The 21047-nt window shown below is 36.7% G+C and overlaps 1 protein-coding gene across 3 annotated transcripts in view; it reads left to right on the top strand.

Moving 5' to 3' along the window:
- LOC132401762 (rho GTPase-activating protein 29-like) overlaps nt 1-21047 on the top strand; it is a 67370-nt gene that overhangs the window by 33731 nt on the left and 12592 nt on the right. For all 3 annotated transcript variants that reach the window (XM_059983937.1, XM_059983936.1, XM_059983938.1), the window contains 12 exons: nt 1355-1448; nt 2979-3051; nt 4045-4105; nt 8125-8262; nt 11096-11160; nt 11535-11645; nt 12337-12417; nt 12507-12695; nt 13388-13525; nt 13946-14136; nt 14833-15005; nt 19907-20035. In XM_059983937.1, the coding sequence (XP_059839920.1) occupies nt 1355-1448; nt 2979-3051; nt 4045-4105; nt 8125-8262; nt 11096-11160; nt 11535-11645; nt 12337-12417; nt 12507-12695; nt 13388-13525; nt 13946-14136; nt 14833-15005; nt 19907-20035 (1443 nt within the window). The remainder of the gene's footprint in view (nt 1-1354; nt 1449-2978; nt 3052-4044; nt 4106-8124; nt 8263-11095; nt 11161-11534; nt 11646-12336; nt 12418-12506; nt 12696-13387; nt 13526-13945; nt 14137-14832; nt 15006-19906; nt 20036-21047) is intronic.

Below are 21047 nucleotides of genomic sequence, written 5' to 3'. Positions count from 1 at the left end.
AAGACGTTATGCATTGTATGTCATCAGAAATCACATTTTATTTTAAAAGCCTTTCTCATTTATTTTATTTAGTCTTATATTACTGTGATCCTTTGGTATGCTTTTCACACCAGAAAACAGTAAAACAGGACACAAGCTGAGAAGGGGGTATACTTGGGGAAAGGTGTTCTTGCAATTAACTTTAATGTTCTATAAATATATTTTGTAACCACACCCACTTTTTATTATAAAGTTTGCTATAGATAGTCCACTACTCGGGAAGTTACAGAAAGATTTGGAAAGAGTTGCTGGAACTTTTTAAATCTTAGCTTTGTAAGTTATCTAGTTGTAATGATGTGGTAAAATATCTACCTCAAATTGTCATTGTCTTTAAAATTCTTGATGGAGTTATTGTTCAAACTTACTACTTGTTTATGTCTTGAATGTGAACAAAATCTGCAGGAAGTTTATTTCCTTAAAACTTGATGAGATCAAAAGACTAAAAGCAAAATCTTTTAACAGGAGCTTTCCTGCAACAGGAAAAAATGTCTTCCATTTACATATTTTACACAGAAAAGCTAGTGGTAGCATTAGTGAAGTGCTAAATTAGGATATTGATAAAGACTTGTGTAATTCTTCAGGGCAACTTAATTGTATAAATTTACTGCAAAGTTTGAATATATAAGCTGCATTTTGGAGTGTGAATTGGCAATGAAGACGAGTACTCAAATAATTTGTGCGGTATACTTAGGGTTTTATTCCAAACCAGAGCTTACACTTTGTGGGGGGAAGCAGAGAGGGGAAGGAACTGAAATGTTGGATTATAGTTGCCAACTCCTGGGGGAGTGCGGAGGTCCTTGCAGAGAAATTTTATGCAGATTTATTGAACCAGAAGAAACTTTTTTTTATTATTCACACAGTATTGCTTTTTCAAAATGATTTGTTGCAAGAAGATTGTACTACAGCTTCAAAAGAAGTTAATTAAAGAGTACTTTGTTATGGCTTACTCACAATATGTTCACCCTGTTAGTGTGCTTAACGGCACAGGAAACTGATGTCTTGCAAGATTTCAGTCTTACGAGATTTGGAACAGAAGTTCCAAAAGGGTCTAAGAATTTTGTTTATTCTTGAATGATTCGGTGCATTTTGCTTGTGAACTTTGTAATAGCTGTGTCGGTAGGTTCCATTCAGCAGTTACATCTGTTGTTGTATGCTATTTAAGGTATTTATTATAATTATATTAAATCAGCTTGGCATATACATACTACTGAAAATCCTTGTGCTTGTTGAATTGGTTTACATTAATTGAGATGCATATGATTTACTTCATAATGTGGAGTTGAATACCTTGTACTGAAGTGTTATTTCCTCTTAGGTGCAAATTACAATGAAGTAGATGAAGAGAAAAGAGAGCATTTCAGTGAAATATTTGTTTCTATTGACGCATTGGCATTCACTTTTGGTAATGTGTAAGTAATAACAACTTCTAATCTTCTATTGCTATTATGGGGATTTTACCGGAATATTAATAAAAATGAATTTGTAGTTTAAGAATGCCTTAAAAGATGATTCAATTAAAATAATTTGTTTATTCATTTAACTATTAAATTTTAGCTGTTTTTTTTCCCTACTCCTTCCTATCCCTCAGATCCACCCACACCACTTTTCCAGTTTCCGATTTTTTTTCTGGAACATGGCTATACTGCATTAATGTCCTTCCCGTAGTTTTTGCTTGTGAGTTTACACACTGAAAGTCAGCAGTGTTTTCAGCAATAGTAGTCAAGCTCAAACCTGTTGTTGACTACATCTGATATTTGATTACTTTAATGCTAGTAATTGTTTAGCAGCCAGGGAAATGAACCTTGACTTTCTTTCCCACCCCCCCCCCCCCCCCAGTTTTGTGTCTCACTATTTGTAGTGATCAGTTGCTTTTAAAGTTGAAATCTAAAACTAAAGGACTAAAGATTGAAAAGCGAACCACAGCCTTAATGGACTGAGGCTGAATACTTCTATCTGTAATACCATTATGGCAATTGCACCCAAATTTAATGTGCATCTTCAAGTTTGTTTGGGTTTAGAAACTGAAACTTAATACCTGATGAAATCTTTGCTTCAGTTTGAAGGTTGTGTGTGTTTTAGACTAATACCATTTTGTTTTCAAAAATGCACAAGTTGAACAAATACAATTACCACAGATTGCTTGTGTGATAGTAAAGCAAACTTAAAGTAAAGCATAATAGCTCTTTAATTGTAAAGAAACTTTTTCTGAGAGAATGTTCTCTTCCATTTTGATTCCATGTGCCTTGTGTAACTAGGTAATCAAACTATTTCTTAATAATGACCTGTTTATATCCACGAATGTAAAAATCATTGGGCATTCTGTAACTTCTACTATGGTTAAACCAGGCAGGCCCTTGGCAGTAAACTTTTTAAAATAAGTTTCTATTTATTAAAACAACTGTACATTTATGAATATATTTACTTTCTAATGTAGTGTTTAGATTGCTATTACTGTCTCTTAGTTTCTTCCATGTTGGAGCTTTGTTTATTACTTAATATCCTAACTTCATTTTAAAGCATGAAATGGAATCTGATGATGTATCTTCCAGTGAAATAATTGTTATGATTATTGCATCACAGTATTACATTGTTCAGAATGTTCTTGTGACAATCACTAGAGTGACATTCTAGAATTAGATTCATGCTGAATCTTCAATATAAGTAGATGTGATAGAAAATTTGCTTCATTTTTCCCACAACACCTGCATTGAACCTTTTTATCTTTAATTTATACCTGTGAATATGGGGTACCTCAAATTGGTGAGGAGTAATGTGGCTGAAATTATAAAACAGGAAGTTACTGCATGAACTTGAAATTTAGAATCTCAACTATATTTCTCATGTCAAGAATTTTCAAGGTGGAAAGTAAGTAAAGGGAAATGCAAGTCAACCTGATGAAAATGTAACTAATTTTAAATCACCAAACATTTGGCTTACAGCATTTCAGACTTTCTTATGGGAGACGTGGACTGTAGTTCATCTGTGGGACTCCCAATCAGTGGAAGAAGCCGCGTAAGTCCATAGAAAAGTTTGTTAGTAATGCAGATAAATATATTTATAATATTACAGGCTCCTTCAGAACATAAGGAGTCTTCTGGATAACAGTACAGCTTTTTAAAAGTAATCAACCTAATTTTGTCATCCTTTCCATGCAGCACAGTCATTGATAGCCTCTGCATATACACAAATTTTTTCCCCAAACGTACCTTCTACCTTAAATATATGTATTTCCATTTCCACCCTATCACAGATCTTCCTGTTTTCTCCACCTCTTCCTATCCTCTGTAACGAGACTTTTTTCATTTCCAGCTTTTCTCAGTTCTGTTCCAAATCATCACCTTAAAATATCATTCCAGTTTACCTTGTCACTAAAGATGCCTAACATGCTGAGTATATTTTATTTCACACTATATTTTTAGAATTCTCATCTTGCTCTTTTACCTCCGTAAACCAGTTACATATCATTAGAAAGAGTTTGGCTTTTTTCTACTCTATCAAAGCCCTTTGTTTATTATGCCGTTTCTTAAAACTCCTTTTAATCTTCTAAGGAAAATAGCTCCAGCTTCTATATGCAGCACACCAGTATTGATTGGAACATGCTTAGTGTGGTGATCAGGAACCATTTGCAAATGTTTGTTGCACTGTTCATTCACATACTGATTTGCTTGCTATGAATGCTTTTAGGAGTCTATATATCATGCATATTAGATTTGTTGAATGTAGAATTGATACGTGGGCATTTAAAAAGGTGGGTGCATGCTCTTGTTTATATAACACTAGTTTATAAATCAAAATTAGATTTGATGTTGTTGGTTTAGTTTTCTTGAAAAATGCTTCAAGTATATGTTCCACCCTTTTGCTGAACAGAAATGACTTAAAAGAAAGCAAGTTCCAGCAACCTCTTGCTGATTGTTGCTTTCAGTGATGTGGAATTTTGTGATTCAGTAAATATTATTATTTTACTGGCTCTGTGCAATTAATGATTTTTAATTTCTTTTCATTAAGTCCTATGAAAACCTGTCAATGGGATCAGGAGGATCTATTCACGAAAAGAATGACCTGCAAGGTATACTTAAGTTTTTGATATTTTAATGACCTGAGAAATGTCATTGACTGCCAAATTTCTCACTGTACATCAGTTAATACATGTAGCAAAGTGCTTATTCCAAACAGATTTTACACAACTATCTAAGGAGTGTCTTTTTATTTTATTTCCTGCTTTTTTCCAGATATATCAGAAATGTTGACATTTTAGTGATTCTTGGATAAACTTATCAATGCTGTTCTTAGTGCCTTAGCTAGATTCCATAACATTTTCCCTCTTTTTTTCCTTCCTGCAACCTGTACAGGATCTGGTTTAATGAAGATGAGCTTTGTACTGCAGTATCTGTGGTTAGGGAATTGCTGCGTTCATTTCTTGCAACTGTTCTGTGTTCTAAATTACTTACGATGCAAGACTCCACTGCCTGCTTGAGCATTGTCAGAATCAGAACCGGGTTTAATATCACTGGCATATGTTTTGAAATTTGGTACTTTGCAGCAGTAGTACATTGCAATACATAATAAAACTAAATTACAATAAGTGTGTGTATGTAAAATAGATATTTTAACTTTTTCTTTTTAAAATTCAATTAAGTAGTACAGCAAAGAGGGGAAAATACTCAGGTAGTGTTCATGGATCTAATGCTGTTTATCTTATTCTGAGCAAAGGATGTGATTAACCCTTATCAAAGGTATATGTGATCTGCTAATATTTTTTTAAGTTCCACAAGTTCAATCTTCTAATGAGATTTCCCACTGCATTGTTGCTGGGTTTCCTTTTATAGTAGCAGGAGACACAGAAAGGACGAGTACAGGCACTGAGCTGCTCAGTTCCTCCAGCTTTTTCTATATGTTACATATACAGATACTCCTAGGTTGCAGAAGAATTCTGCTCCTGACAACAGTCTGTGAACCGATTCTTGTCTTAAGTTGGAAAATAACAGTTTCTCAGTAAAAGTGAGTGACAACAATAACATTCATTTGCAGCCATTTGTCACAAATATAGTCATACATTTTTAATCAAGCAGCAATTGAAACACTTGGAGATTTGTCCATACAGACATAGTATTAATTATCCAATGTTATTTTTACATTTTGAAGACTACTGGAACATGGATGTTTGTCATACAGTTGACAGGTTTTCTTTCCACTGAGACTTTGTGAAAATTCTCCCATAGAACTCTAAATATCGTGTGGATAGTTTGAGGCTTTTTCCCAGGGCTGAACTGGTTGCCACAAGAGGACAAAGGTTTAAGGTGCTGGGGAGTAGGTTCAGAGGAGATGTCAGGAGTAAGTTTTTTACTCAGAGTGGTGAGTGCGTAGAATTGGTTGCCGGCAACGGTGGTGGAGTCTTTTAAGGGGGTGTCTTTTAAGAGGCCCTTTGGATAGGTACATGGAGCTTAGAAAAATAGAGGGCTATAGCCTAGTAACTTCTAAGTTAGGGACATGTTCGGCACAACTTTGTGGGCCAAAGGGCCTGTATTGTGCTGTAGGTTTTCTATCTTTCTATATGTACAAAGTTGCATTTCTGTGAAGTGTCCTGGTACATAGGGAGCCCTTATACTGAGTGCAGGCAATATGCTACTATCAATAAGTGAATGTTGGTGCAGGGTATGTGGTTGTGGGGGTAGCACACTCCCAGGATTGCAAAGACTCAAGAAGAACAGTATTCTTGGGAGGCAAGTTTCTTGTCCAAAAGAATCTCAATGGACCGCCAAGGATATGGCCAGGTTCTGCTAGCAAATGATTGTCAGAGAGGTATCAGTAGCACATACAATCCATGATTTGCTGCTGTTTGGCATATCCAGCAATGGTGCCTGGCTCGTGGGGGGGTGGGGAGGGGTGGAATGGATGAACTTTTCTGTCCTTGGTATGAGGCCTGGGTGACCAGCAGTGAAATGTATCAGCAGTAACATGGTATGATCTTGGGGCTTGAAAGCGGAGTGCAATGTTGACTGTAATGTTAATTGTGACTATTCACTACCAGCATATATGCAATGCTGGATTTACAGTGGCAAGAGATTACCTACTCAGTGAGGACTGTCTTGGCTTAGAGATTTTGCCATGAGTGAAAGTCCCTACACTGAAAAATGTCTTGGATGAAGAGCTCTTTGGAGTTTCTTCCACATGGTTCCTGTGCTTGTCAGTAATATCTTTGACATCTATGGCCTATTCCCATTCTATCCAACAAAAAGTTTTGTGCAGGTATTTCCATAATAGGTCAGGTTTAGGTGAAGAAAACTGAAGATTCTATGTATGAATGAAGTGTAAAGCTGCAAGTTCAATTGTCATTCAAGCATACACATGAATACCTCCAACCAAAACTGCGTTCCTATAGGAACACTGCAAAACAAAATACCAACAGTCACACACAGCATACAGCACATTTAGCACATAATAATGACAGCAATTCACTGGTTAGATCTGCAGTACTTGATGTTATTATCCAGTGGTCTCTTGAAATCATAAAAAAAAAGAATGGATGATAGTTACAGTTAAGCTAAATAATGAATAATAATTTCAACTTTTGTATGACTTGGGTAGTTTCAAAAATTATATTGATATTTCCATGATAGTTGCTGTAATAATTCTCTATGTGGTCTGAATGTTTACCTCATTTTTCACTTCTTGAAAAAAAGACAAAGGAAAATTTCAAGGATGTTATTTACTTGAATTTAAAAAGAAAAACCTCTCATTTATAAAGAATTAATAGTAAAAAATAACCAAGGCTGCCTCAAAATTTACTGATTTCTTCCTACAATAGCTTAAAGTTGTCACTTTAACAGATCAAGACCTGAAGTATCAATTAATGATATTTTCTATTTTTGTTTAGCCTGTAGACTGCATCAGGTTTGTGGTTGAGATATGTGAAATAATTTGAAAATTATCTCCAGATCACTGTAGAATATACCACAAGTAATGTTAAGTAGTGCAGGGTCTAAAATGTAAACTGCATATTTTAACATTAGAGTTTGGTTTAAATACTAAATGCCTTTTTTGATTCAGTGTTAGTATACTTTCATGTGTAAGTTGAAGCACCACTCCCAAGACTTTGGCATGTTTTCAGTTATTGCTGTAGTACACATATACAGCTGGTGGTTTTGCTTTTACTTAGAACATTAAATGGGCATCCAGGAAGTGTCTTTGAATAGATATTTTAAAAAATCTTTTAAATATCTTATAAGTGTTTGAAGAAAAATAGAGGAGCCCGCTTGGTTTATCTCTCAGCCAATGCCATCAAATTAACCAATTAGTTTATTTGAATGATCTTACAGCATGCAAATTTAATGCATCTTTTCCCCATATTATATCAGCAGCTTACAGTTCATAAAGTACTTTGTTGGCTGTGAAATGTTTTGAGAAATTTGTGTTGTGAAAGACACCGTAAGTTATGTTTTCTTTTTAAGATGGATACTAAATACTTAAATGCACCACTGGTGGCAAGGTATGCTGAATGTTGCCTCCCCCATACCACCACCAGGTGTCAGCCATTATGCAACTGTTTTTACACTTTTCTAAATATTAACTGAGCTAAAAATAAGACTGGGTAGATTTACTTGGTTAAGTAAGTAGGTTTGAATGCCAAATCATAAGATCATTTTATTTTAAACACATTAAAAATCAGTCTATTTTACTACAGGATAATGGAATGAAAAAGTTCAAATATTTTGCAGTTGATGACATGCTAAGAGAATGCTGTTTAAAATACATAACTGTGTTGCAGTCATTAATGAAATGCAGAATTTGTGTACAATTACCTAGTAAATTTATCTCTCGTATTTTCAAATTGAACAGTCATTAACTGTAAATAAACTTATTAGACTTGCTATTGATTTGGAAAGCGACAACTTGCCTACAAGCTTTTGTTTGTTCTGACTCCATAGTCTCCATCACTGTAGAACTACAATGTAACTTGGCATCAGTTTGCATTAAGCTACATTACAAGGTTACAACTTCTCAGTGCAGCTTTATTGGTTTCAGTTTGTTGTTTGAATTTAATTTATGTTTCATTTGTACTCTTGTGTTTTCATTTCCTGTTTTCAGGGGCTCTCCGAGCGGAGGAAGTTGATAACATGCTACTTAAACATGATAGTGGGATAGAGTCAGCTTTAATATATGCAAAAAATTGGTCAAAATATACTAAAGATATTCTGGCCTGGTTGGAAAAGCGGCTCAATCTAGGTGAGTGCTTCAGGCAGTTGTTTTAATAGCCAAAGTAGCTTTAATGAGTTGGCTGAAAGGTGCTGCAGTATCCACGTTCTAATGCTGTTTGCAATTTTCTTTGTGTAAGTAAATAAGATTTTGTCTAACTTGTGCCAGCTTACTTATGTTGCCATTTTAAGAAATTTTGTTTTGTATCTTATTAGTGACTAGTTGTATTAACTTCTCCATTGAATGTAAAATATTACTTGAACTTCTGCAGAATGATTCATATGTTTAATTAATCTTGCCCAAGGGTGACCTGAAGGCTAGCAGGGGAAAGGAGCACCTTGCGCCTCCTTTGGTAGAATTGTATTTCCACCCCACCAACCAAATTGCAGACTAGGCCTATATTTATTGCCTATCCCAAACTGTGAAGTTTGTTGCTATTTTAACTGGTGACTAGAGGGGGATGAGTGGCATTACTCGACATGGAAAATGTCACAGCATTGCTCAGTCAGAATAAACTGGAGAGCTCGACTAGTAAGGCTTTATGGATAGAAACTGAGGAATAAGGAAGGTATGGCCATGTTAATGTGGTTTTATTAGAGACCATTCAACAGTCTGCAGGATTTAGAGGAACAAATTTGTAGAGAGATTGCAGGAAACAAGGTTGTGATAGGTGATTTTAACTTTAAATATATTGACTGGACCCTTGTAAAAGGGCTGGATGGGAGTGAGTTTGTCGAATGTGTTCAGGAAAGTTATTAATCAGCATTTAGAAATCTTAACAAAAGAATGCGATACTGGGTTTCCTGTTGGGGAACGAGACAGGGCAGGTGATAGAATTTTGTGTAGGGGAACACTTTGCCTGATCATAATGCCATTAGTTTCAAGGAATTATGAAAAAGGATAGGTCTGATCCTTGAGTTGAGGGTCTAAATTGGAGAAGAGCCAATTTTGATGGTATCAGAAAGTACTGGCAAGTGTGGATTGGGACAGGGTATTTTCTGTTAAAGGTGTACTTGGTAAGTATGAGGCCTTCAAAAGTGAAATTTTGAGAGTACAGAGTTTGTAAGTTCTTCTCAGAATAAAAGGTGGATATCAGGTTTATGAAACCTTGCTTTTCAAGAGATTGAGGCCCTGGTCAAGAAAAAGGAGGTGGTGTATGGCAAGTATAGGCAGGCAGGAACAAATGAGGTACTTGAGTAGAAGAAATGCCAGAGAAAGCTTAAAGGAAATCAGATGTAAAAAAAGACATGAGGTTGCTCTAGCAGAAAAGGTGAAGGAGAATCTTAAGGGGCTTTTACAGATGTTAAGAACAAAAGGATAGCAACGGACAAAACTGGTCCTCTTGAAGATTAGAGTGGTAAGAAATAAGGGAGATTTTAAATGGATTTTTTTTTTGCATCTGTATTTTCTTGGAAGACAGGCAGTGTCTATGGATTTGAGGCAATGCTGTAGTGAAGTCATCAAGGATTCAATATACATTTATATCAAAGTATATATGCAATATCAACTCACAGACCTCCATTGATACCCCTGACCCCCCCTTACCCCATCCCTATCTATAATTTTAGTCTGGTTCTCTTACTCGCTCTTTCCCCCCCCCCCCCTCACTATAATCTCTCTCCAGCCCTACCTTTCTTTCTCTTATTTCCCATAATTCTCCACCTTCCCCCAGCCCATTTCCCTCCAGCCCTTCATCCCTCCCCCCTTCCCCCCACTTCTTATCCCCCCTCGACCATCCCATGTTACTTCACTCCTGATGAAGGGTTTTGGCCCGAAACGTCATCCCTACCTTCTCCCATAGATGCTGTCTGGCCTGCTGAGTTCTGCCAGCATTTTGTGTTTTTATTTATTTCCAGCATCTGCAGATTCACTCATGTTACTTTACTCTGGGGGTGGTGAGAGTGCGGAATGAGCTGCCAGTGCAAGTGGGGAATGTAGAGTCCATTTCAACATTTAAGACCAATTTGGGTAGGTACATGGATGAGAGGAGTATGGTGGGCTATGGCCCGGGTGTAAGTTGATGAGAGCAGGCAGTTTAATTGTTTGGCACAGACTAGATGAACTGAAGGGCTTGTTTGTGCTGTAGTGTTCTAGGAATCTAGATTTAAACTTACGGTACAGTTCAGCAACTATACACAAATTCATCTTATTAAGAGGTATCCTAGAAGGTTGACATTCATCTCTTTTGGGACTTTGTGATACACTGATGTCCTTCTTTCCCTTGACCAACTTTCTGATTGTTTGATCAATCCCTTTAATCTCATGGGTTTAAAGATGCACAGAATAGAATTTCAGATTTCTTTGAGAGTCCATGCATCTTTCTTTACCAAAGAAGTCAATTCTTAAGTAATAATAATTTGATTTTTTAAAACATCTGCTCCCTTTCACGCTTTTCCAAGAACCTATTATGTTTTTCAAGTGCTGGTTAATTTTGTCCTTGATTGCTCTCTGAAAGTTTCGCCCACTGTAAATGTTAGGTTGATAGGCCCACATTTATCAGGTTGACTGTAGCTGATTTTGTTAAACATTATCCTCTGGTATTGCTTCCACATTTGAGTATTGGTAATTCTGGTAAAATTTTCAATAATTTCACTCATTTCCCTCTGCAACTTAGTTTGCATCCACATCAACTTAAAGTAATTTCCTTTTAATGCTGCCAGCCTTCTCATCAACTTCTCTACTACCACTTGTATGGTGAAAACAGGAGCAAAGAAATAGTTTTATTGCCACAGATATATACACTCTGCTTTGATGAAATCTCCATTTTAATTCTTAACTCAGCAACCCCTACACCTGCTACCCTTATTTCATTATCCTTTTTCCCATCTATTATAATTTCTAACTATTTTTTAAACTTCTGCAGATATGGAATATGCAAGAAATTTTTCAAAGATGGCAGAGTCAGCTAAGACATTTATTGGTCAACAGGTAAATATGTTTGTTATTAAAGGAATGCATTATTGCAAGTAACTACAAAGTAGACTGTTTTAGGAAATCAACATCTTTTTTGCTTTTCCTGATACATGCTGACAAGAATGGGGTGGGGCATATATTCAGGACAAGTTAAGTTATAGTACATATACAAAAAAAATCGGATTTGTTGAGCAAATGAGTCGACACATGAGAAATTTTAAGTGTAGGCAGTCGAGGTGCTTGCCTCAAGATATAAATCGATTTACACATTAAACTTACCACATTTATATTCATTGATTGGGAAAGCAGCTCTTAAGAAAGAAAGAAAGAAAGATAATCCAATATGTAGAAGATCTGTGTTCTTATTTTAGTTTTTTTTTCCCGAACAGGTACACATGCCATTTCATTCAGTGTATATGTCTGCTTTTGAATATGATATGGAGTACTCTCAGGCTGTTCTTCAAACTGGAGCAGGTCTCCAGTTAAATAAATTTATTCAGGTGAGTTATTTGCCATCCTACCGAAGGGTCTCAGCTGAAACTTTTTTTTCCATACATGCTGCCTGGCCTGCTGTGTGTGTTGCTCGAGTTATTTGCAAGATATATTTCTCTTTTTTTAAACACAGATCATTGTATAGATCACATCACTTTAACAAATTCAAAAGTTAACCTACAAAAGACACTTGTTTTTCATGGCAACAGTTGCCTCACTAAATCACAAGTTCTAGTCTATAGACGGCAATAATTGAATTTGTGACTGAGTTCATTTTCCACAAAGTGAATAATTTTTTGGTTGTTCCTTGGCTTATCAAAACATTGCCCATATTTTGTGCTACTAGGGATGTGTGATTCTCATTTGCTTCAGATATTCCTTCCTCTAATTTTTAATTACCCATGCGCTATTCCTGAGGTAGATAGGAGAGAACTCTGTGATGCATGTTTCTGGAACTGATCACTATTTAAGTTCTCCTTGTTCAGCATTTCTATGTAATTTAAGTTATGCACAATATATAGACGAATTAGATTTGCAAGATTATCTTCTTGTGCAGATTTATACATGGATTTATTGCGATAACTTATTTGAAATTGCAATTTGACTTGTTTAGTTTCATTTGAATCCATGATAAAAGTTAATTTTAGTAGCAAGCGAGGTAATGGTATAAAATGACATTTTGATTTAAATATTTTACAGCCACTTCTGCTGCGAAGAAATGAGCTTGATAAGCAGCGTAAAGAAATTAAAGAACAGTGGCAAAGGGAACAAAGAAAAATGGTACCATTCTGTATACTTTTTAAAATTTTTGGACTTGCTCATTATATGCGCTTTTTAATATAAAATATAATCTTTCATATATTTCACAGCATGAAGCAGAAACAACCTACAGGAAGGCAAATCTTTTGTACATTCAGCGCCAGGAAGAATATGAAAAGGCAAAATCTTCTACAATTCGAGCTGAGGAAGAACATGTAACTTCAAGTAGTGGACTGACTGGAAACCACAGCAAGCATCTTGAGAGAAAACGGAAACTGGAAGAAGATGCTTTACAAAAAGTATTTTATTTACGTAATTTAAGTGTGTGTGTGTGTATATATGTATATACACACACACACACACACACACACACACACACACACACACACATACCCCACCCACCCCCCCACCCCCCCACGCAACATGGTAGCATAGCAGTTAGCTCAGGCATTGAACTTGAGAGTGTGGAAAGTGTGGGTTTCCTCTGGGTGTTCTGGTTTCCTCCCACAGTCCAAAAATGTACTGCTTAGTAGGTTAATTGGTCATTGTAAATTGTCCCATGGTAGGTTATGGTTAAGCGGGTTTGTTGGGCAGTGTGGCTTGAAGGGCTTATTCTGCGCTGTATTTCTAAATAAAATAAAACTATTATCACTTTTTAATAAAAAAATGAATTGATTTTTCCCTCTATTCTTGTAGTTGCCATTTTGATCATTGGTTTCTGTGACTTAAATTGCAGTCATTGCTTGAATGTAATTGCATACATAAAATATTTTCTTGGAAGTGAAAATTGCTATTTGGTTGATAATAATGGGTTGTGTCAATATTTTCTGAATTCAGTCTGTTTATTATTATTGCCTTTCTGTCTTCCAAATTTCCTCATTTGAAAGCAATGTAGTACCACAACTTAAGTTGCCTGTGGGGTGATTTGAGTCTTGTTTGTTTGAGATTTGGGATAATTACTGAAATTAAACTTAAAAATTCTTTTTTGTAGGCAGAAGAAGCTGAAGAGAATTTCAAAGCCTCTATATCAGATGCCAATGAAAAAAGAAGCAATATGGAAAGCATTAAGAGTGATATACTGACACAATTACGTGAGCTTGTCTACCAGTGTGATCTCACCTTAAAATCAGTAAGATTGTTTTCTGCAAATCATGCTTCCGTTGCTAAATCATATATGAAGTTGTTTCAGCTTAAAGAACTTGAATTGGGCATAGTGGTATGGAGAGTTTGGTTACCCTAGAGCAGGGGTGCTCAACCTGGGGTCCATGAACCCCTTGCTTAATGGTATTGGTCCATAGCATAAAAAGGTTGGGAACCCCTGCCCTAGAGTATTGGTTATAAGACCATAAGATATAGGATCAGAATTAGACCATTCGACCCGTTGAGTCTGCTTTGCCATTCAGTCATGGCTATGATGTTTAACATTCTTTTCCCCACAGAATTAATGAGCATTGAACATAAATATCATTTTTAATTTAATATATGAAGTTAACTTGCCAAGCAATTTTTTTTCCCTAACATGCATTCCATTGATCTTAAATTTTTTCAGGTGACAGTCAACTTGTTTCAGATGCAGCATGCTCAAGTGGTCTCCCTTCCTGTTAATTACCAATCTCTTTGTGAGAATACCAAGTTATATGAGCCAGGACAACAGTATTCAGAGTTTGTTAAAAGTTTACCAAAAGAGGAAGTTTCAGTGGAATCGTGCCTTATGCCATTTCCAGTTTTGTCCAGTGGAGGGTATGTATTTGAGTGGTGTTGGCCTTGAATTATTTTGCTTTGTGTCCCTACCTAAAAGGATGCAGGTAAGGTACAATAAGGTAGTGTGAATACTTTGTACATGAATATTCTATTTATTGAATTTTGCTGTAACAAGTGACATTCACAGCCATCGCAGAAGAATAGACTAATGATTGATGCATTTTGCCTGCACTTTGTCACAGCTTTTCTTACTTTATCAAAATTATTTTCTTGGTGGGGGGCATACACAAGGTCTTTACAAGCATAATGTAGACTAATGCTTGTGGATTATCTCCCCACCACTAAATTCCTATTAACGGGGAGATATAGCTATTTTCCAAGAACTTTGTCCTTTTCTCTTGTCCATCCCATCTAACATAATAAAGCTCCATTATCTCACTATTCGGGAACCTCAGTATTTCAGCTTCCAGCTCACTTGGTAACATTTGTATTTCTTTCTGGAGCCCTGGCTTGCCATGCTCCCTTGAAATTTGCTAGGTTCAATGAAGTGATATGTGTAATTTTTCTTTAAATTGAATTTTTTAAGTAATTTAAGTAAAGTAATTAATATCATAATTGTCCAGAAAATCTGCTAGTCCAGCAGCACCAAAGTGCCAATCATGCTGAAATAATTGAATTTGTATTGTTAATTTAATATAAATTCTAGTAAAACAATTTCCTCCTTCCCCCCTACAGGCTTCCAATTACTAAAAAAACGACAAATAGTCCACATTCATCACAAGGAAATTTGTCACAGACCTCTGGTACCTCAGGTGATATTCCACTTCAGTCGCCTGATGTGGAAAGTTCTTTTCATGTTAAGTCCAATAACTTGGAAGAGAAGCAGTTGAATAGCATTGATCTTCAAGGTATTTACAAGGAATTTTCTTTCTCACAGGCTCTGTGTTCAACATCTTAAAAGGTTGTTATTTAATTACAGTGCATTAGATCTTGCAGATTCTTAGAAGCTCTGATGAATAGATTTTTACAATAATTGCTTTATCCAGTTTTAATGATGTTGTATGATTTCCACATTTCATGCTAAATTGAACACTTGAACATGTAGTAAATAGCTTAATGAACTTTCTGCAAGTACACATTATCAAATTAAATATTGGGTATATTTATCTGGGCTATTATTACTTAAAGAAGTCACAAGGTGTAGAAGACTTTTTTTTAAAAAACCTGAAATTTAAGAGGAGTTTGATATCCAAAAGTTCTGAGGCTGTGAATCATATGTTGCTATTGTGGGTCATTATCAATTATTTAAATCATTTCATCCGTGCTCTCCAAAAGATGAAATGATTTGAAAATTTACCACAGAAATAACAGTTTCTAAGAAAAGTTTTATCATTTTGTATCTTCCACCGGTGCAGCCCTACCCTTGTTTTTATTTATGTTTCTGCATTTTATATATGAAACCATATTTGCACTTTAGTTAGCGAATTAACTGGCAAAGTGGTGCTGCTCTAGCAGCCCAGGTTTGAGCCTGATCTTTGGTACTCTACCATACTCAGTGATTCAGAACAGCTGCTTGCCCTCTGCCATCAAAATTTTGAACAGTCCTTAAATCCATCAACACTGTCTCATTAATCTTTTTGTAATTTGTACATTTTTTCCTTTGCACTGTATGGCTAGGCACAACTTTATATTTCATGTTATATCTCATTCTGATTTTCCCCGTGATTGTTTAGGCTTTGAAAAGCAAGGGAGTTGTTTGGCATATGCAAGACTGTGGTTTACAGGAAATTAAGTTGGGGGGGGAATGATATTGAGCACAGACTTCTTGAGCCAAATGGCCACTTCTTATGAGGCGAGAGTAGATATTAGACCACTGGAAAATGATGCTGGAGAGGTAGTAATGGGGGACAACAAAATAGTGGAAGAACTGAATAAGTATTTTGTGTCTGTCGTCATTGTGAAATCCAGGTGTCAGGGGTCATGAAGTTACCATAACTGAGAGAAGGAAACTGAAAGATCTGAAAGTAGATGAGTCATCTGGACCAGATGATATAGATTCTAAAAGACATGGCTGAAGAGATGGTGGAGGCATTAAGTGATCTTTAAGAAATCACTAGATTCTGGAATGGTTCTGGAACACTGAAAAATTGCAAATATCACTCCACTGTTCAAGAAGGGAGAGAGGCAGAAGAAAGAAAACTATAGGCTAGTTAGTGTGACCTCTGTGGTTGGGAAGATGTTGGGAGTCAATTAAGGATGAGGCCTCAGGGTACTTGGAGGAGGCACATGATGAAATCAACCATTGTCAGCATGGTTTTTTCAAGAGAAAATCTTGCCTGACAAATCTGTTGGATTTCTTTGAAGAAATAGCAAGCAGGATAGACAATGGAGAATTAGTTGATGTTGTGTACTTGGATATTCAGAAGGCCTTTGACAAGGTGCCACACAATGAGCCCATGGTATAATCCAAATAGAACATACAGAGTAAATGGTAGGGCATTGAGGAATGCAGAGGAACAGAGAGATCTAGGAATAACTGTGCATAGTTCCCTGAAAGTGGAGTCTCATGTAGATAGGGTGGTGAAGAGGGCTTTTGGAACGCTGGCCTTTATAAATCAAAGCATTGAGTACAGAAGTTGGGATGTAATGCTAAAGTTGTACAAGGCATTGGTAAGGCCAAATTTGGAATATTGTGTGCAGTTCTGGTCACCGAATTATAGGAAAGATATCAATAAATTAGAGAGAGTGCAGAGACGATTTACTAGGATGTTACCTGGGTTTCAGCAATTAAGTTACAGAGAAAGGTTGAACAAGTTAGGTCTCTATTCATTGGAGCGTAGAAGGTTGAGGGGGGATTTGATCGAGGTATTTAAAATTTTGAGAGGGATAGATAGAGTTGACGTGAACAGGCTGTTTCCATTGAGAGTAGGGGAGATTCAAACTAGAGGACATGATTTGAGAGTTAGGGGGCAGAAGTTTAAGGGAAACACGAGGGGGTATTTCTTTACTCAAAGAGTGATAGCTGTGTGGAATGAGCTTCCTGTAGAAGTAGTAGAGGCCAGTTCAGTTGTGTCATTTAAGGTAAAATTGGATAGGTATATGGACAGGAAAGGAGTGGAGGGTTATGGGCTGAGTGCGGGTAGGTGGGACTAGGTGAGATTAAGGGTTCGGCACGGACTAGGAGGGCCAAGATGGCCTGTTTCCGTGCTGTGATTGTTATATGGTTATATGGTATTACAGGAAAGATTCTAGCATGGATAAAGCAGTGGCTGATTTGCAGGAGGCAAAGAGTGGGAATAAAGGGAGTCTTTTCTGGTTGGCTGCTGGTGAACTAAACATGTTCCACAGGTCAGTTTGGGACAGATTATTTTTACATTATATATCAATGATTTGTATGATGGAATTGATGGCTTTGTTGCAAAGTTTGCAGATGATACAAAGATGGGGGGGGTCGTATTTTTGAAGAAGTAGAGGGGCTACAGAAGGACTTAGAATGGGCAAAGAAATGGCAGATGGAATACAATGTTGGGAAGTGTATGGTCATGCACCTTAGCAGAAGAAATGAAAGGGTTGACTATTTTCTAAGTGGAGAGAATTTTTTTTTAAATGAAGCACAAAAGGACTTGGAAGTGCTTGTGCAGGATTCTATAAAGCAGCCTTTTGTCAACCTTTTTGCCCTGGAGGAATCCTTGAAATAATTTTCAGGTCTCTGAGAACTCCTGTGTAAAAATTATATCTACAGCTCATATACGTTAGTATGATCAGTAAGTTGTAGATATAATAATCTAAAAATAATTTTCAATGCTCTTTTGAGTAGAGAATGGATTTTTACCCAACCTTTTTGGAAAAAAAATGCAGTAAAGCTTACTTTTCTTGAAATTAATCTTTTTCAGTTTCATAAATTTTAAAAACTCATAAGACAAACATAATAAATTTCTGTTAAATAACTGGCTTAAGCCAAAATGGGATTTAATTTTTCTTAAGATAGGCTTGGTAGATTTGATTTAAATAAAGGTTGTACATTGATTTTAATTAAAAGTTGTACTGTTTGGTTTGAGATTCCAACAACCATTTAAAATAATCAGCACTTTTATGTATCATAGGTCTGTGGTTTTTAGTTGTCTTAATCGATTTTGCTGGAGCCATTGTTACATTTATATGTTGTTTGCGACAGACTAAGCACAATGGAATAGGGCTAAATAAAACATAAAAAAGAAATGGCATAATAAATACTAAATGAGAAAACTGCAAAAAATACCAACACTTCACAATACAATTCACTTCTAACCTACACAATCCACTTTTTGCAATGTTTACAACAACAGCAAAGCGGCAAGTCAGCATCTGAGTCACAGAGCATAAAAATCTCTTCTTTAAAATTAATATTTCCTTCCAATTTTCTACTACATCAGTAGAGTTTGCCCATTCCTTTAGATCATTTGGCGGCGTGTGGGAGAATTAGAGCGTTCAGGAAGGAGAGACTTGAGTAACAGCCCAAGTTGGGCAAGTCCATTCAATGCACAGAAAATGCACTTCACACTACATCAGCCTACTGTCCTCCCCTCCATACAATACAGCACTCACAAATTATAAATGTAAATGGCCTCCCCTATCCCACGTCAGAAACTGAGAATAAACACAGTCCTACTGCGCACTGCTCTACTAGGCTGAGAGACTGCTAAGAGATTGTGAACAGGGCTGCTCAGTCACTGCCCACTGCTGCAAGCACTAGCATCACAAGTTTAAAAGACTGTTTAATTTTTTCAGTCACTATCTCTGATGGAACCTTTGTGTTCCACAGACCCTGTTGACAAGCACTGTCCCAAAGTATAATTTGCAGGTTGAGTCTGCGGTGAGGAAACCAAATGCAATGTCAGCATTCATTTCAAGAGGGCTAGAATATAAAAGCAAGGATAGAATGTTTAAACTTTACTAAAGCACTGGTGAGGCCTCAATTTGAGTACTGTGAGCAGTTTTGGGCCCCATATCTTGGGATGTGCTGAACTTGGAGAGGGTTCAAAGGAGATTCACAAAAATGAATCCTGGAATGAATGGTTTGACTTATGAAGCGTGTTTGTTGGCTCTGGGCCTGTTTTCACTAGAATTCAGAAGAATGAGATGTGACCTCATTGAACCCTATCAAATGGTGAAAGGCCTTGATAGAGTGAACATAGAGAGGATGTTTCCTATGATGAGGAGAATCTAGGGCCAGACGACACAGCCTCAGAATAGAGAGACATCCTTTTAGAACAGAGATGAGGAATTTCTTTAGCCAGAGAGTAGTGAATTTGAAATTCTTTGCTAGGCAACTGTGGAGGCCAAGTCTTTATGTATACTTAAGGCAGAGCATTGTAGATTCTTTATTGGTCAGGACAAGAAGAGATACGGGGAGAAGGCAGGAGATTGGGTGCTGAGTGGAAAATTAGACCAGCCATGATTAAATTGTGGAGCTGACCCAATGGGCCAAATAGCCTTATTCTGCTCTTATATTTGATGGTATTATGGTCTGTGTTGAAATTAATAAAGTTGTTTATGTAGAGAGTCGATATGGATCTTGCAGGCTAAATGGGCAACCTTGAGCTATAATTTTAATTCAGTACTTCATCATTCTATGATTTTGTCCTGTTGAATGGGCAGGTTGTCAACAATAGATAAATGTTTCTGTAAATCTTTTTTCAGTTTTGTTAGTATGGATTTTTTGTCTTTTTCCGTGCTGCATAGTTTTGCAAGATGATCTATTGGGCTAATAGTTTGAGGTAGAGTTGACATTTTTATAGTCTAAACTGTATTTCTGGTTTCCCTTTTGCAGCAGTCCAAAGTCATGGGGCATTTAGAGCTTGGCCCTTAGGACAGCAGGGCAGTGGTATGTGTAGTGATTCAGAAAGTGGAGGAGGAAGCAGCGAGTCACAGTCTGTGGATTCCCCTTCTACTAGCCCAGGTATGGAAATTAAACCTTTAGTAACTATTCCCGAATTCCGAGTGATCATCACTTTCTGAATCAACTCATCTTACAGTTTGGTTGCCCTTCACACAGTCTGATTTGTTCCACACTCATTTCTGTTTCAGTTAATCAGTTTAGTTCATTCAAATCATTATGTCATTGATCATTAGCATCCTGTTTGTTATCTTTACTTAACCGTGCACTGAGCTACACATTACCTACAAAATAATTAAGTTTTTATTTGAAAAATGGTCTATTGTATATTACTTTACAAAATACAATTTCTCTTATATAATTGTTTGGAAAATGAATGTTAAGAAATCTAAAATTTGCTCTTTTCTACTGATACACTCACTAAAACAAAATTTCTATAAAAAAAAATCTTGGATGCCTAAATTATTTACACAGTACTGTGCGTATGTATATTATTACGTATCCCGTAACTGGATAACTTACCAGCAAAGATAGAGAGGTCTGTTGAAGTCTGGTGTCACTATTTTCAAACGTTTTTATTTATAAAGGGACACAAAAGTAAGGTTAATACATACATTCAGATAGTGCACATCGTCAACATTCAATCTAAAGCGCGGGTATAGTAATAATCATCATTAAGAAGTGAGCTCTGCTGGTGTCTAGGGGTTAATAGATTGTCCGTTGGAAATATAAAAGTCACTCTGAAAGTCTGCAGGCCTCAGCCCTTTGAAAATCGCTGGGTTTTGCGTGGGGCGACCGAGAGAGAGATTGGGGGAGAAGAGAAAGAACTTGCCGAGTCTTGATGAATCTTCCGTGAAATCGGGGGAGCGTTGGTTCCCTCTCCCCGATGTTAGTTAAAAGTGGTTTTCTGTGATTCCAGCCACAAATTCCAATCCCGGAATCTAACGCACGTGGCTTTCTTCAGAATGGCTTCCCGCTGCTGCGGGATCACTCTCTCGTGTCTTCTGGGTGCGTCTAAGGGGCTGTCCCCCTGAGACTCTCCTTTATACTTCCTCACGGGGTCGCAGGTGTCAAT

This window comes from Hypanus sabinus, chromosome 11, assembly GCF_030144855.1.
Source record: "Hypanus sabinus isolate sHypSab1 chromosome 11, sHypSab1.hap1, whole genome shotgun sequence".
Taxonomy (NCBI): Eukaryota; Metazoa; Chordata; class Chondrichthyes; order Myliobatiformes; family Dasyatidae; genus Hypanus; species Hypanus sabinus.
The sequence above is the reverse complement of the archived record's forward strand: the minus strand, read 5'-3'. Positions and strand labels throughout refer to the sequence as shown.